Source organism: Crotalus tigris, unplaced genomic scaffold (genome assembly GCF_016545835.1).
Source record: "Crotalus tigris isolate CLP2741 ecotype Arizona unplaced genomic scaffold, ASM1654583v1 scf7180000017585.4430047, whole genome shotgun sequence".
In the NCBI taxonomy this organism is placed as follows: Eukaryota; Metazoa; Chordata; class Lepidosauria; order Squamata; family Viperidae; genus Crotalus; species Crotalus tigris.
In genome coordinates, this window is record NW_024096493.1 from 3,934,430 (window position 1) to 3,952,485 (window position 18,056).

Genomic DNA, 18,056 nt, shown 5'->3' on the forward strand with positions numbered 1-18,056 from the left:
CCTTGTGTTGAAATGTGCAGAGCTAAGAACAAGGCTAAATATATAAAGTCTTGATAATATTTCAAGCTGCCGCACCCTGCGTGAAGTTAGCTCCACAGAAATGCGTGTTATGGGAGGAGGGGAGCATGAAGGGAAAGGAAAGGAAAAGAAATTTCCACATACAACTTACTAATAGAGCTGTTACTTTTTTCCCAGGCAGATGTTTGTTCTCAGTACATCCTTTTCTACATTAACCTTCTTTGTTGGGAGAGAGGATACTGTATTTGCTGGGTTTTTTATTTAACGTTTAAATATGGACACTCTTATCAGGAGATAGGATTTGCTGTTACGTTTGTTTTTTGAAGCTTTAAGATGTGTAGACTTCAACTCCCAGAATCCTCCGGTCAGCTAGCCAACCCCACATTGCTTTTGGCTGATCTAGAAAGCCAAACATAGTTAGGACTTAAATAAGGACATCTGGAAGTCCAGGGCTGCAGGCTAGAATACAACTGTCTCACTAGGAAAAAGTGACAAACGACTTTTTTTTCATGCAAGATTGTGTGGAATTGTCACTCACAAACTACAGTCCAGATAACCCTCATGGTTTTTACTCAGCAGAAATTAAATCCTCCGAATTTATTAGTTCTACCTCCAAAACAATCCATAGAGCTGCTGTAAAAAGACACACAAACCTACAAACCTATTTCCTGTACCTCAAATATAGGCTTCGATCCACAAATTTTTATGCCACAGAATAGTCTTTCCTAACCTCAACAACTTTGAGAGAAGTGGGCTTCACACTCCTAGAATTCCTTAGCCAAGTATGTCTGTGGAATTCTGAGAGTTGAAGTCCACACACCCTAAAGTTGTTAAAGTTGAGAAACGTTATCCAAAATCCAATTATTTTCAAGGTGCTGCAAAAAAATGCTGGTTTTATTCCTGCAGGCTGGCTCTTGGAGGATGTTTGTTTTTCCCCTATGGGATACTCCTATTTTTAACAGCCCAGTGTTCTCATCTCTGCAATTTCTGCAACAACAACAACAAAAAAAAGGAACAACATTCTTCTGTCATACCTCAGTTAGAAGAAAATACAGAAGATTAAAGAAAAACACATGCATTTTGAAATTACTTCAGACCTTTGCAACTGAATGCTTTGGATTAGAATATAAACTTCTGTTCTAAGGGAGAAAAGGCTCAGATTATTTGCCATAACTCGTGTAGACTTTTGCCTGCTTTCTTAAGTGTTACACTTTCTTTGTACTTTCACCCCCCCACACACACACACACAAAATTTGCTATGTGGTGGATCATCCAATCATAGTCTTCCATGCAAATATACTATAGCCTCTCAGATAAAAAAAGGCACAATTAAACCTAAGTACTCAGTCAGGGCAAATACCCGTATCAGTGAACTTTTCTAAAGCCTGCTTTTCACCTGTGTTGCAGGAACGGCTCAAACCATGTCAACTGCAGAGACTTTGCCGGCACCCCTCAGTGACCTGAAGATTCAATATACTAAGGTTAGTTCTATTTATTTTGGCTAACTTTATTCAAACGATCACCCCCAAATTGTGAATGTCCTTGTTCTTGCTGCCGTTCTTGTTTCTTCTTCAGATCTAAAGTGAGTTGTGGATTTATTCCTTTATATATTTAGCCTTGCCCTTAGCTCTGCACATTTATTCCTGGGTTCTCCTCTGTCATCCATTGCCCTGTTGATAGAGCTCTTGAATCATTTTCTAGCTCCAGAAGGTATTGCAGAGGAGTGGAACAAGGTTGAAACTGCATTTATATGAACTCAAAAGGTTTAATGTTAAATACAGGTGCAAAACTACATGTGAATTCTTGGAATTGTGCCCTGCTGAGCTTAACCTCTGCACATTTACATCCAATAAATCTCACTGGGTCTCACTAGAACTTTAAATGGGGGTTGGGAAAGGTTGGAGGGAATAAACATAGCTGTAAGTGCAATGATAAAAAATCAGTAAGGTTGTTGTTGTTTTTTACAATAAACGGTGCAGAAATTATATCCTTGATTCCACAGCTGTCCATTAAGCTGAAGGTTAAACAGGAGATTGGGTTTCTCAGATCAGCAAAGGGAAAAAAGGGAATATATTAACAATCAATGAAACTTGATTGTACTGTGATTTTTGCAGTTTGAATATATAAATACTTACTTGAAAAAAAGTAATTTTCATCAAAATCAATGATAAAGAATATAGGTATAGCTGGACAATAAGTGCATAGACGCTGAAAGCAGCCTCGGTCCACAGAATTACAAAGCCATGACGTTCAAATAAGTAATCAATTATCCTTCACTCAGTTAAACTGGAAAACCTAAAGGTAGGTAGATTTGTACTCTAGTGCTACATGAAGTGAAAAACAATTCACTCTTCTCAAATAAGCTCAGATTCAGAATGTTACTTCAAGTGGAGCTAATGGGGCCTGAAAACATGAGGTTTGGCTAAGTCCATTGCAATCAAGCTGAAGAAGCTTATCTATGACAGTTGGCAACATGATCCACAAACCGGTTGAGCTATGAAGTCTGAATTTAAGCCAGGGGAGTAATGCAATGGCATTCCTCTAGACAAGAAGATGGATTTATAATATTGCATAAGGATTTTACTTATGCTGCACACGCCAGAACATATTAGGTAGTGGTTTCATTCCAAAAGAATATTAATGCTCAGAATTTTTTTTCCCCAAAGAGTGTGACAACTATGGTGTATTCCAATTTGTAGTACAGGTTTATGATAAGCTTTTGCACTCGTCCTGTCTATATTTTCAATGGCAATGTAAATTGCAAGGTCCTTCCCAGTCTGCTACTTAATAATATTGAATGCATAAAATACAGATGGACTTGGATGAAGGTGAATGGGTTTCTATTATAGTGCGGTGCAATCTTTTCTATATCCAGTCAGAAGAAAGAACTTTCAACATTCATGGATCTTAAGAGTGCAGTAGGTTTTGAAAAACAATGTAATCTCAGTGTCCTAGGAATGGAAGACATTCTTGAGGAAATTAATACTGCTTCAGATTCTTCATACGTCTTTGAAGACAAGCTTGCATATCCAGTCAAGCATCTTGCTATAAACAAGTCTGCCTTGCAAGTATCTAGTAAATTCTTTCTCTGGTCATGCAGAAATAGATAAGAGGAAACATGACATATTATTTTGGTTAATTTTTCAACCAGTTCTCTCCCCCGTTTTTCTTACACAAGACCGATGCTGCAAAATACCTCTGAACTTTAGCTGGCAGCTGGCAGAATCCCCTGAATTTTCAAATACCTTTAGGTGAGTCTGGGTGGGAAGGAACAGTGAAGAATAGCTTTCTTATCCAGAAGGAGGGCTCTACAGAAATCTAGATCTGAAGGGCCAAAAGTGATTCAGAGAATTTCTGGCAGGTGCATTCTCTGATGTATATTTTGCTCTTCAAGTTCAAATTCTTGCATGGGCTCATCATGAGGTTTATTACTTGTCTCTTTGTATTTTTTTATTGAGCATGTGAGGATCTTGGAAGGAAACCAATGCTCCCATCTAGATGCATCAGGATTTCCAATACTGCATGCATGTGCACATGCTGTAAATCAGGCTTGATTATTTAACTTCATCTGGAGAAAAGGTTATGTGATAATTTTACTGCATATTAAGCTGCTTTTAAAGGAAGAAAGCAAGGTGTGGACAACTCTGCATTTGATAACATTCCTGACCATCTCAAGTCGGGAATGAATATTTAAGCCAAAGTTAAGCACTCTAAAGTTCAAGTGATTTTAGTGGTAGAAAATTAAATCCAGACTTAACACTCCCACAGAAACTTTAACTTTGGCTGGTATGTGTCTCAATTATATAATCGTTCACAAGGCCAAGAAAGCCAGTTTAAGAATCAAATCATGGCATGTTGAAGCAACTGGAAAAAAAAGGGAATTGACCTATTTGTTCATTAATATGAAATTATGGCAGCCTCTCCACTTTAAAGCCAGTCCTAGATCATCTTTAGTTATTTTAGTTTGTGAAAAGTTTGTTAATGTATTTGATAATATTTAACAAAGTTTTTCCTTGACTAAATGATGTGCATAATTTGCAGGAAAACACTTGAATCCTACAATTGGTCAAATAGAAGGGGATGATTTTATTTTTTGAATATAAGGAGATTTTAAAGTCTACTCTGATGATTGAACTCCATAGGATTTCTTAGAGTATGCTAACGTCATTTCACTTTTTTCAGTGCAAGGAATTTTAAAGTAATTATTTGCCCTGATATAATTTGACAGCTATAAAAAGATAATATATGATGGACCCAAGACTTCAGCTGTACTCTTATTTTATTTGCACTGGCACTGATAAGGCAAAAACGTCTCTCAAAAGCATATTGTTATAGTTATGTAGCATATGATATCAGCTACTGTCCAGATGTGCTGGATCATAATTTCCATCATCACTTAGCACAACCATGAACTGGATGGAGAGGATGGGAGTTGCAATCTATGTATCTATATGATAGTAGAATCTGAAAACAATCACTTTTCTCCAGAATGTTATTTTATAGCTGAAAAGCTAATGCACACAGAGAAGCAATGTTACTGAATCTGTGTACATGTTTACCCAAAAATAAATTTTAAGAGCAATTGTTCCAAGGATCACAGTCTAAAACTGCCAGAAACTGTTGTTCTTCGAAATAAGCTGTTCAGCCACTTTATGTAGTCTTTCTCTGTGAGATCAGTTTCAGTTTTTGTGGCCTGAGTATAGGTGCAAAACAGCTGAACAGATGTGTGGTACAGCAAATCATTTTGACACTTTATCTCATCCCTTTTTCAGTTGAATTGAAGTACTGATTGGGCAGATGCAGGAGGTGAATCTTTAATGCACAAGTGATAGGCACCTGATGCTTTCATGAAGAGAAAATGACTCTTCTGCAAGAAACCCACACTACACCTTCACATTTTTAACAACTGTCAGATGGATGCTAACAACTCAATCTAATATAAATTGTATTAGACGTAGTCTTGATGAAATCAATAGAATTTAATTTAAATCCCCATCAATCATTTCCATTGATTTCACCAGCGCATGTAATTAATAAAAAATATTTTGTCCTGCATTCCTTCCATGCCTCAAATTTATACCAATGATCAATCAAAAACCTTAAGAACATTGTGCCTTTTTATGCACAAATGTGCAAAGTACTGAAAAGAGCTGATAAGATATCTCTCCCCTAGTAAATATTTTACTCGTTGTGGCTTAAACTTTAGCAACGATTATTTAACGTCATCCATCCTATGAACACTTTTTTGAATTTTCATTTTAAGAAATGCCTCCAATCTTACATATCTTTACTTAGTATTCAGGTTTCAGAGCTTCTGCAAATGCATTCATAGCTTCACACGGCAGACTGCACAATCTGTAACTATGCACAGAAAGGGAAAAATGCACTTCTTTGTCACCCTTTGTGAAGCTAAATTGAAAGTAACAAAAACATATTAATTAGATAAGCATGAAATGCACAACACAAATAGAAGTATTAGCTGTTTTATTAGCCGTTGAAAAGTGTTAAAGATGCATGCCCAATATTGTCCAATCTTTTTTCTTAGGTAATGAACAATAGCAATCCTGTCATTTTCCTTTCTACTCAGTTTTCATGTTCTCTTGTTTATATCCATTTATGCTGTATTTTCTTAGTAATTTAAATTTACACAAGTCTGTATGAATCTCTTCAATAGTCTGGGTGCATTTTTATCCATAATGTGTCTTTTTAAGATTCTTTTTGAGTGACACAAAGTCAGCATAATTTTTTTCACATGTGCACATATTCTAATAGAGTATGGCAACGCAAGTTATACATTTGTATACTTACTGAGGCAAAAGGCATCTGAGCTATATAGTGGCTGTGTCCTTTGCTGTATCACCTAAGCCCTATAATGGTATGTGACAATGACCTTGGGAGGCAGGGCAATGAAACTAGCCAAGAGAATGATCAGATAAAAGTTAGATGAGACCACAGCAGGAATTTGAGCAAAGCAAGAGGCTCGGAAAACACCCTCCCTAGTTTTGGGGCCGTCAAGGGGACAATGGTAGAATTGTACTTTAAGACTTGCAAGATTCTCTTAATATAGCTTTACAGTAAAGTAGAATTAGTTCATCCAGTTGTGCTGGCCTTCCTTTATTGTAAAGTTGCAGTACAGAAACTTTCACATCTGGAAATACCTTATCCCTGCCTTACTTTCCCCAAAACTAGAGAGGGTTTCTTTTAAGATGCTTTCTCCACGCCAAACCCTCATCAAACTCAGAGTTCATTTATGGGACTATTGTCTAGTCTGTGGCTCTTCCTCCTGTCTTCCAACATCATTCCCACATACTGTTGTAGTGCAAGAGCAGAAGATGTGGATAGGCTTGATGAATAAGAATGGGACTGGGACTGGGACTAGAATAGAATAGAATAGAATAGAATAGAATAGAATAGAATAGAATAGAATAGAATAGAATAGAATAGAATAGAATAGAATAGAATAGAATAGAATGAAGGGACCTTGGAAGTCTTCTAGTCCAGCCCCCTGTTCTGGTAGGAAACCCTACCATTTCAGACAAGAGTCATACACAACTGGATGGATAACATCATTATCATCATCACCATCATCACACTACTTGACCTCTTTTGGGGAAGTCAGCTTTAGGATAAAAAGTGTCATTGAGAATGTGAGTACATGTATACGGATAACCCTATGCTTCGAATGATGAAGTCATCCATTACAGACGAACTGGGAAAGAAAAGTAATGTTACATGATTATTTGCTTATTAATGAAATTATCAGCAAATTAATCACAGTTCAAATATGTTTGATCCATTTGAAGATATTTAATATTGATATGCGATTAAAACTTGTGGCTCCAGCACTGCTTTGCAAAAGTCAGCTGCCACCAACAGCCCAAAAAGGAACCTCTATGTCCCTGCAAAGAGAAACCTTATACTAAGCAGTTTTTCAAAGCGAAATGTCTACTAGAATTTCTTTCTGTGACATCACATCAGCTTAACCAATAGGAGCCAGAAGAGCTATGGTGCTCTGTGTACGTAACTGTGGCCTCAAGAAAGGAACAGGTAAACCATCAAAGAGAATAAAACGCCTTGGTATAAGTCATATTGAATATTTTTAAAACCACCCATCTGGGATAAAAACTTTTATATAGCTAAATATTTTAGGCTAAAGTTCTTCTTAAACATTTTTCCCCAAATCCAAAGTCAATGACTCACACACTGCATAAGAGAAGATCCACGTTTCATGAGGCTTCAGAGAGAAACCAAAACCACAATTAGCAAAGTAAACACCATAGAAGACACCTCATCGTATACTTTCCAGGACTTGTTCTTGCTTATTCAGAGCAAAGAGGGCCAGTTCAGACAGAGGTAGCACAGCTGTTGATATTCTTGCTACCTTATTTGTTCTGTCTTCCACCTTTCAAAAGAAGGGATGTGTACTTGCCTTTCCAGAAGTGAATACTGCTGCTTGAAGTGAGGTTATTCAGACCAGCCAAGGTCTCTGGCTGTGACTGAGAAGCTATAAAAGCTAAGGAAGTTTCTTTCTGGAAATAGGAATTCAGCCCTAATCAGGAAATCTAGATGAAATGGAGCATCTATGGAGATTCTCATTCTTCCAGATTATGGTTGTCCCAAAAGTGCTTTTATTTTAAAGGCAATTGGACTTTCTGATTTTTCTTTAAGACATTTCACTTCTCATTCAAGAAGAAGCTTCTTGGATGAGCAGCAAAACATCTTTAAAAAAATTAGAAAGTCCAATTACCTCTGGAAAAAAAGAATTTGTGGAACATAGGGAAAAACAGTTTAAAAAACAATGCACAGAAAAACAGACTGGAAGCTGTTGGGCTGCTAAATGTCAAAGATATGAAGGGGATATCTAAGGACGATACAGAGATTGCAAAAAACAAACAAACAACTGAATGAGGTCTTTGCCCCCATCTTTGCTACAGAAGATATAAAATGGACCAAATACATAATCTGAGCCTGAACTCAATGGGGGCAGCACATTGGAATGACCAACACAAAGTGAGGTAGCAAGAGAAGATATTCTAGAACATCTGGAGATATTATACAGTAATAAGTCATTGAGCCACCATGGTATCTTCCAGTCTTAGGCAGCAACAAAAGAGGAATAGTTTCAAGATCATGAGAAGTGCTTGTACTGCTTGTACTAAATTGGGGTGTCCAAATGTGATCACCCCAATAAAAAAAGATGTTGAGACCTGGAAAGTGTGCAGAGAAGAACAAAAAAGATGATTAAAGATCTGGAGGCTAAATTGTATGACAAACCGCTGAGGGAGTTAGCTATGTCTAGCCTATCAAAGATAAGATTGGGGAGACATGATAGCAGTCTTCCAGCACTTGAGGGGCTGTCAGAAAGAAGAGGGAATTGGCTTAATCTCCAAAGCACTGGAGGGCAGGACAAGAAATAATGAGTGGAAGTTTGTTAAAGAGAAATGCAACCTAGAAGTAAGGAGGAATTTTCTGATAGAACAATTAATCAGTGGAATAGTTTGCCTCCAGAGTTGTGTGTGTTCTGTCCCTGGAGGAGTTCAAAAATAGACTAGAGAATAATTTGACTGGGATAGTATAAGGCTCCTGCCTTGAACAGAGGATTGGATTAGAAGACATCCGAAGCTCTTCCAGCCCCTTTGATTCTATCTCTTATATCTGAGAGAGTTCTTCACTTGCTGTTTGAGCAACAGTAGAGAACTTCTCCATCAAGACATGTTAATCCCAAGGACCTGGTGAGGAGACAGTTGGACACCAGTCTTTTAATGTCAGTTCTGTGCAAATCTCAATATTTATGCATTTATGCAAGCTATAAATTATTGACTGCTGCCAATCACCCATGACAAATCATGCCCGGAAAGGAAAGCTTGTAGGAACATAGGAACTGTTTCCTTCCCAAGAAGTCCCGTCTTTTCAATAGTCAAGTATTATCCACTCTCATGGGAGCTTTTACCATTTTCCATTACCTGATCCATTTTATAAACCTGGAACATCTAGGATCAAACCAGGGAACCTGTGCTTTCTGTAGCTTCTAGGGGAACAAGACTGGTCAGCAAGACATGAAGGATGAAGGAACAATTTCACAAAAAGCACACTTTTGTTGGCTTAGAATGGAGACAAGCAGACTGATACCTCCAGACTTTGTTTCCAACAATTCAAGAAGCATTCACCAGAGATGATATAAATATTCAAAATACTCAAGGAAAGGGGATATCAGGTTGCCACCCTCAGTGTCATTTCAGAAAGGTTAGGTTGAAAATGTAGGTAAAATGAGCAGAACCTTATTTATATAAAAAGAAGTCCCAGGGAATGAAAATTGAAGGGAATAGTAATTTCTCACATGTTAAAGAAGGGCATGAAAGTTCCCTGGTAATTGCTTTATAAATTGATCTTTCATAAAGATTTGTAATTTACTTTCAGGACAAGATATTCAGGGCATGGGGTTTAAATGTATGTATTTTCCTGCCAAGTAAATTCATTTAGATTAGAGTAACAGATAGTAACCTTGGGTGTTTCGTGAGTTCCAGCTTGGAGATTCTAAAGCTAGCATGGTTACTACAAGAAATTCCTGTTTATGTGGTTGATGTATTTACCAAATCTCTATTTAGTGTTTGAAGTAGAACGGTTAGAAGATTACAGTTGTCTTATTATCATCTTTCCCATTGATCAGTGCCAATTCTGTTCTTTGAACTTGGGGTAATAAAGCAATAGGTAAGATGGAAATAAACGTCAGGCAAGTCCAGTCAAACATGACTTACTATACAGTATGAAATACTTTATAATGATGGAAAACAAAATTACTTGGGTTTTATTCAATTGCTGAGGAATCTGTGATTTGTTTACAAATCATTTTGTGCATGATTTTATCTTTTACTTACTCTAATAAGTCTCACATGGTTTGCACTTCTGTTTTGGTTGTTGGAAAAAACAATCAGTTGTAGGATCATCTCCTTTCTGCATAAAGTTTCTCATTTTGAATAATCCCAGCATCTTTGCTTAGAGTTGGAAAAGCAATATGTACAACTCTAAAGAGCCAAAGCGAGTCAGTGCAGATAATAATGAGCTAGATGGAGCAATGATCTGTATCAGTTAATACTGTATGTTCCTATAAACTTCATGACCGTAATGCAAAAATGTGGATATTGTGTTTGAATGTGCATTGGAGCTAACAATACTGAACTATTGCTTATCAGAGATAACAACATTTGAACTTGAGGTAGGGTCTTTTAGATGGTTCTAGGAAAAGTTTTGTATCCTTACTACAGGAGCATGTAGCTACATTAGCTCAATGGAGCTGGTGTAAAAGATTGGAAGGAGGCTGAAGTAAGAAATGTTACATATAAACCAGAGGTCCCCAAACTTTTGAGCACCAGGGACTGGTTCTGTGGAGTGTGTTTTTTCTACGGACCAGAGGGGGCATGATTTCATGAACTGCCCTGCTTGGGTGGGGCAGTGCTAGCATTGGTGGGACACTCAGGGCCGGGGTGGCACTAGCACCGGCGGGACACTTGGCGGGTAGGGTGGCGCTAGCGCCGGCGGGATGCTCAGGGCAGCCCTAGCACCAGTGGGATGCTCGCCACTAGTACGAGTGTGGGAGGTGTGAGTGCACAAGCACATGGGCATGCACTGGCCATCCCTTCATGCGGCCCAGTAGTGGGCCGTGGCCCACAGGTTGAGATCCCTGATATAAACAACCAGCAGATGGAAGTAAAATTTCCCAGTAATCAAATCAAATCTTTATTACAGTCAAAGAGTAGCATAAGAAGGGTGGGGAATAAAAATTTAAAGGCATAAAAATACAACAAAATAAAATTATATATAAAAAGCTAAAAAAAATAAAAACTAAAAACTAAAAAAAGTTTTAGAAAGTCTTTAAAAGCTAAAAACTAAAACAATTCTTTAAAAAAATCTTAAATAAAAAATGTCTAAAAGAAAAGGTAAGAACAATAGATGACATAGGGAAACATGGCAAATTAAATCATAATACAGAGTACTCTATAGTAACAGACTAGGTGCTCATTAAAACAGTTTTGTGGCACAGGTCATCTTTTGACAAATTTAAAATGCAGCTGCACAGAACCTGGCAACACTGTATGTTTTGGCAGGCTTGGTATTTGAGAATAGCAGAGACTTATACAATTGTCCTGTGCATTCTGGGTAATTATGCAGTAATGATGAGGTAAGGCTAGTATGAATGTATCTGTAGTATCTGCACCAGAGTATAAACATTCTGTAGTTTCGATGTATCCAGAGATGTGGGGTCATTATCTACTTGAGTAGACCTTCCTTCACTGATCTTCAAGGACAACTGAGGGGAGGGCGCAACATTGTGCCAGAGTAAGTAAAGGTATTTCAATGTAGGTTAAGTATGCCATATAAGTGTAGAATATCTATTGGGTTTACTGGCAATAAAGGATGGGGACCTGGTTAGGTCCAGTTGGTTTTCTTTGCTTTGCCTGATTATATCCCATCCTGAATAGAAAACCTAGAGAGAAGCCCAAGTATGAGATTTTAGTTGTCCCTTGTCTTTTTCCATGTGGCCTGGAAATCATCACACAGTTAGTGGGACAAGGCCAAGGGGGGAAATGATAGTCTGAACCAGTATTTGAGTATGGTCATCCATATTCCAGCCTCTGCTTTCACAAGGCCTGCTTCAGGGTGGCTTGAATGTCCAATCTTAGAAAATCAGACTGAACAAGTTCTAATTGGAGAAGGGACTCAGCTGAGAACATAGAGAACTTGTGCTAATGGCTTGGCTTCAAATAATTGGAATGCTGGCCACCTCTTAACTTGAGGAATTTAAGGATGGCAGCTGAGCTCTTCTGTGCATTTTCAGTGACATAGTTCCCAGAGGATGGGGGTTCCTAGTATTGGCAGAGTGTAGGATGACTCCCAGATATCTGAAACAGGTAAGCTGATCAATCTTGTGGCCATCTATCCTTTAAGTGTGGTTTCTTTTGGCAAATGCTATGCTTTCTGACAGTTGCATTCTAGCTGGTCTTCCTTGCAATATTGTGCTAGTGCTTTTAAGACCAGTAGATGTTCTTGAGAGTATCGATGCGCTGTTTGCATAAACAGAGATGTGTCTTCCAGCTAATTTGGGGGAGTGAAAGTATGTATTAAGGAGATGGTCCACCATGGAATTGATAGAGATGTTGAATAGGAATGGGACCAATATGCAGCCTTACTTTAAACCTTTCTCAGTTTCAGTGGCACTGGGGGAGATGGCTCTGGGGGATGACATTTTGCTTTGAGTGATGTCCCTTCATGAAACATACATATTAGATGAAGTCAATCAAGGAGACCTCTAGTTTTTCCCAGAGTTTGGCTTGTGATATGGAATCAAAAGTTGCTTTGAAGTCTATGAAAGCGGCATAAAAGCAGTGTTGCAAGACGCATATTTTTCATTGAGATGTTGGAAGACCAAGTACTAGTCTATGGTAGCTCATCCTTCTCTAAATTTGGCTTGATCTTCTACAAGTATGTCTCCTTGTATTGAGGAGGCTGATCCTTCTCAGTGATCGAGCAGCATTCTTCTTCCTTTTTTTTTTTTTTGCATGTAGGAACAATGATTGTGTGCCCCCAATCCTTGAGTACTTGTCCATAGGTGTTAATGTTAGTAAAGGACATGGACAAGGTGGGGGCCCAGAAGTTCAAATTATATTCAATCATTTCTGGAGGAATTAGATCTTCTCCTAGGACCTTCCCTAGTCTGAGTTGACAACCAGATTCCTGATCTGTCACTGGTGAAATTTGTTAAAAGTTTATCTCATAAACAGAAATTCAATCCAAGCTACAAAAGCCCAGAAAGAAGAAATTAAAAACATTTAAAGAAACTTTTGCTTCAATGAATAATAATAAATTGATAATAAATGAAACCTAGAAATTTCTACTACAATTTCCAAGATTCTACTTTCCTTCCAGTTCTTGCATTAAAGCTCCTTATTGATGTCTGGGGGATTCTTTCTTTGATTGTGTCATGTAATGTGGGGCTCGAAAAGTGATAGATCTCTCTAGATCTCAGGTGCCTTTTAAATTATTTATCTAGTTTTCCTTTTCTGAATGAAATATGGTTTATGATGATACACCAAATACAGCTCCAAAAGTTAATGAATGATATCTAGATCCATTTCAACCTCACCTTGAAATGATATTGCCTCAGTTGCTTTGCTTAATATCTTGGCCAAGAGAAAATGGTGGAATTTACCCTTGTTGGACTATTCCAGGTGGTATTATTCCTGACAGGTTAGAGCACAATGCATTCAGATGGGCTCTTCACTAACTTGGGTTGTAGTTCCAGCTCTGATCTTTATTGATAAAGGAAGATTTTGACTCCTATCTTCCATGACCATTTCTAGAGCATTCTAAATGAGAATCCCTTGGAGGGTCTTCTAAAATGAAAGAAAATCCAGAATGCAGACGTGATGTTGATAACTGAATCTTGCAGAGAGCACTTACTAATTTGTGCTTAAAGAATTTCAGGGATTTCTGGCTGGTTTCTAGATAAAAGCTATTATTGTCCATGAAATGTAAATATGGTAGTCCAGATCAAGGTAACTGAAAACCTGAGTAATTTAATATAGAATATATTGAAGCCATCATTGGAAGCTAAACTGTCTACCATCCTGGCTCTCTATAACCCAATTGAGACAGAATCAGATTCCTGACTGTGCCACAAGTGTTCCCCCTTTCTTGTTCCTTGTGGTTAGTTTCATAGGTCCCAAGAACTCCAGAGAGGTCTGGAGGTTCATGAACACATTTGGGGAGACAATGAAAGTGATATGGGGAGCAGAGGTTCTATCCACAAATTGTTCCCTGAATACAATATATGACTAGAATAGTGTCATGGGAACTCATGTTATTTTAATGTAAGATTAAGTTCCATGGAAATTAAAAAAAAAAATTAGGGGCACACTGAGTACAGATTTTTCAATAAATAAATTTAGGGGTCTCTATTTCCCATCATGCTGCTTCCCTGTAAAACTAAATAAAAAATTTGGTTCTCCAATCCATATTGGTTCTGCTATAACCAAGTTGTGACTGAAAATAATGACATGAGGAAATAATGAAAAGTACCTCATCTAAGTCTCTGAGCCAATGGGCTACAGGTGGTGACAAATCCATGCTATGAGGACTTCCAAAAAAGGCATGCCTCATCATTTTCTTTTTTACAAACGTACATTAATTTGATATACTGTCATTTCATAGACACGGCACTGTTATATTAATATTTACCTTACTCTCTGTCTTTAGGAGCTAAATGTGCTGCCAAGTACTTCTTTTTTTTTATTTAACATTCTGCTTGTTACTCATTCATGCTTGATTTAGTTTTTATTGTGAATCGATCACTCTTGGCTTTATTCATTCATTCAATATCTGCCTCTGGGCCTAGTTACCAGGTTCCCCATTAGATTCTTTAATTGGTTAACTTATACCAAATTTATGCATAAAAGAGATTTTGAAACCAAATTTGTTTCCACTGCTTGCCCAAGGTTAAAATTTGATTTAAAACTCAGTGCCCTTGTTATTATGTATCTAACTTTTAAGAAATCAGTACGATTTCCCAATTGTTCGAATCATAGTCTGTATAATATTAAAGTAACACCATTAGTACCATTATTGTTCTTAAGAGATGGGTTCGTGGTGTGGGTAAAAGAGAGGCCAATTTCATGATTTATTTGTAGTCTAAAAATTAAGCCAAAGGTGTTTTTTCACGAACCTTTCTTTCAAGAACGCCCAATTGCCTCGTGAAAAAGCACCTTTGGGATAACTATGACTTGGATGACTGAGAATCTCCATAGACATCTGAAAATTAGGCTTAATCTTGGAAATGCATTTATAACTGCTATAAATACATTTATAACTGCTATAAAGAAGATCAGAAGTCACTTTTTATTTCTTTTTCATTTATTTCTTTTCTGTTTAATAATCACTTTTCTTTTACTTTGGTTTGCTTCCTTTTTCTTTAAATTGGTATCATTTTTAGGTTGTAAAAAATCTTTGTAAAAAAAATATTAAAAATTTATTTTTTTTTTTTTTAAAAAAAAGCTAAACCAATAGGATGAAATGATGAATTGGGACTGGATCAGATGATCTTATCCCATCCATCCCATATACATAAAATGGAGCACACGCTGAATCCTCATCTCTGACTGTCCAGGTGGTGATGTAATATTGCACTGCAGGGAAGAACAAAGGGAGAGCCTCATTGTGTAGCCCAGTGTTTCCCAAACTTGACAATTTTAAGGCATGTGGACTTCAACTCCCAGAATTCCACAGCCAGCGTTGCTGGCTGTGGAATTCTAGGAGTTGAAGTCCACATGCCTTAAAATTGTCAAGTTTGGGAAACACTGGATTGTAGCCTGTGCATGTTGCGTTGTATGAGTACCTGCCTTAGGCATGTAAGCCAGCTGGGGGCCACTCCTTCTCTCTCACCCCAACCCACCTGACAGGGATGTTGTGTGAAAATAGGAGGAGGAAGAATATTATGTATGTTTGAAACCTTGAAGGCAGGATTAATATCTAATACATAGGTAGGTGGGTAGGTGGGTAGATATGAGAGCGGGGGGGGGGGGGGGAGAGAGAGAATTTTATGTTCTACAAGGGTACTAGAAATTAACTGGAGAGAATATGTTTCCCCCTTACATTGCTATACTAAAGTGAAGAGACCATTACTGGTCATAATAAATTAGAATTACTATCACCGATTCCATTTCTTACATTTCAGTGTAAATAAATCTGACGAAATGGTACATGACTACAGATTTAGCGAATTCCAATAAAAACTGAGTTGAACTGTTTTTATTTTGTTGTTCACCTGTATCTCCACTCCATCCACCCCTCACTAGGAGTAGCTAGACTAGCCCTAGAAAAGAGTATTTTGGTGGTAGGACATTAAAAATTTCAACAGCAACAACAACAAAAAAAACAGGTTAGTAAAGCACTGATTTATTTTTAATCCACCTAGGTTACCGCCTGTAACTTACAAATACTACAGGTAGGAGCCAAAAACAACATGGCATGCCATTTGCACACCGTGAGATTGCAATTTATTTTATGACTATAATGTTGTTTTTGACACTATTATTATGTAAGTCACCACAAATTACTTTTGTGATGGAGGCAGCATAGGGATTCATTAAAAACATACATATCTAGCTATCTATCTACACACCCTGGAAGTAGATTGTGAATGTCTTGGCATATCCCATGCAGAGAAAACCTGATTTATGGAATGTTTGAGAGGCTTGAATAAAATAAGATTTATAGAGAGGAAAGATTGGAAAGCAAACACTGGTCATTTTAGTGATCTTTAGTGGTCAGTGAGCTGTTGAAAAATGAAGAGCAAGGAAAATATTTTTTTTAATTCCATCTCTTGGTTCCAAATTAAAAACTCTCTTCAGTCTCAGTCAGTCCTAAGGACAGTTTAGCCAAGCATTAAGCTTTGATTAAAGGACTCTTCCCTCCCTCTTATTTTTTCAACACATGCACAAGACAAACACGCTTATGATTGTAGATTGGCTTCCAATTACCATTTTGAGTGAAAAGCTATGTGAACGGGAGCAATTTTTAAAAACCGAAATTAATCTCTCTGTAAGGACCCACCCCACTTTGCATTTTAAGAAAACAGAACTCTTGGACTATCTCTTCCAACAGGCATCTTTAATAATATCAGTGTCAACTTTTGTGTATTTTCTTACAGATATTTATAAACAATGAATGGCACAATTCAGCCAGTGGCAAAAAATTTCCTGTCTATAATCCTGCAACAGGAGAGAAAATTTGTGATGTGGAAGAAGGAGATAAGGTATACTTTTGATCTTTGATGTGTCATGGATTTCCTTTCCGGCTAGCCTAACCAACAGTCAAGACTAAAACTGGAGCATCTATTTATGTGCAGTTCCATATTTAAGTTAACCCATAATTCATTTCCTCAGGTTTCTGAGCTAAATATAGCAAAGACACATGTAGCGAGAGAGATGGTTAATACTTGGAAGGATTTCTCAGTTATAAATAAGCTTTCAACAGTTCCAACCACTTTCATAATTCTGTTGGATGCAAAATGCTTTCCTAGTCAAACCTATGGTTGACTTGGCTTTTCAAGCAGGTTGTGGACCAAGCTGATTTGTCATCCTTCTTGAGTGGTTGCTGGGATTTTCTATTTCTGTGCATCTCTACATGTGGCATTATGTTTTTCATGATGTTTCAATCTACAGTGCTTTTTAAACTTGGCAACTTTAAGATGTGGGGAGTTCAACTTCCAGAATTCCCCAACCAGGATGGGAGTTGAAGTTGTCAGGTTTGAAAAACACAGATCTATTGTTTGCTGCCTTAGAATCATTTCTGATTTGATGGTTTTATCAATTAAATAAATTAATATTAATTATTGTTAATAGATTGCTAACAAGCAATTGCTCCCTTGTCATTCAAGACATGAACTTCCCTCCCCATCTCCTATTCCTAACAGACAGGACTGCTAAACTTGATGAGTAAAGAAAAACCCAGCCAAGAAAGGCTAAAGCCATTGTTATGCCTATTGTTTCCTGTACTTTCCACTATATCTGAAGACTGAGGACCACAAGATCTGGGCTGCAGATATCTGAAAAATCATAAGGCAGCAAAAGAGTTTTCTGAGTACTTATTTTTGCTGCCCTTTAGTGATGATCCAGATTTTTGTAGCCCATATATGGTAGCCTTTCTCAAGTGCTCACATGCTGTAATTGTAAAGAGCAGCAAACAGAAAAGTTGTTTCCTTGCTATTGCTAGACGGATTGAATAGATAACTGAAAACAGACATTTTCTTCATTTGATAGGGAATGTTTAGTGCCCAGGACAATCCCAAAATAAGGATTGTCCCTAGAAACAGAGAACATATGTTTATCTTATCTTTGGTTTTAACCTTGTTTCTAATCCTTAAGGTTAGATGAAAGAAGGAGTCCCTGATAATATAGGAAGATACTCAATCAAAGTTGGAAAATCAGATTGGTATGCATCTAAGTGAAAAGTCCTGGTTTGATTGCAAAAAAGCATTGAAGTTGCAG

The 18,056-nt window shown here is 37.4% G+C and overlaps 1 protein-coding gene across 1 annotated transcript in view; it reads left to right on the forward strand.

The window, feature by feature from the left end:
• The first annotated feature begins 1,341 nt into the window (after positions 1–1,341).
• The window catches only part of ALDH1A1 (aldehyde dehydrogenase 1 family member A1), a 42,638-nt gene continuing 25,923 nt past the window's right edge, over positions 1,342–18,056 (forward strand). The window contains exons 1-2 of the mRNA XM_039361585.1: positions 1,342–1,499; positions 16,718–16,822. Coding sequence (XP_039217519.1) covers positions 1,440–1,499; positions 16,718–16,822 — 165 coding nt within the window. The 5' untranslated portion in view covers positions 1,342–1,439. The remainder of the gene's footprint in view (positions 1,500–16,717; positions 16,823–18,056) is intronic.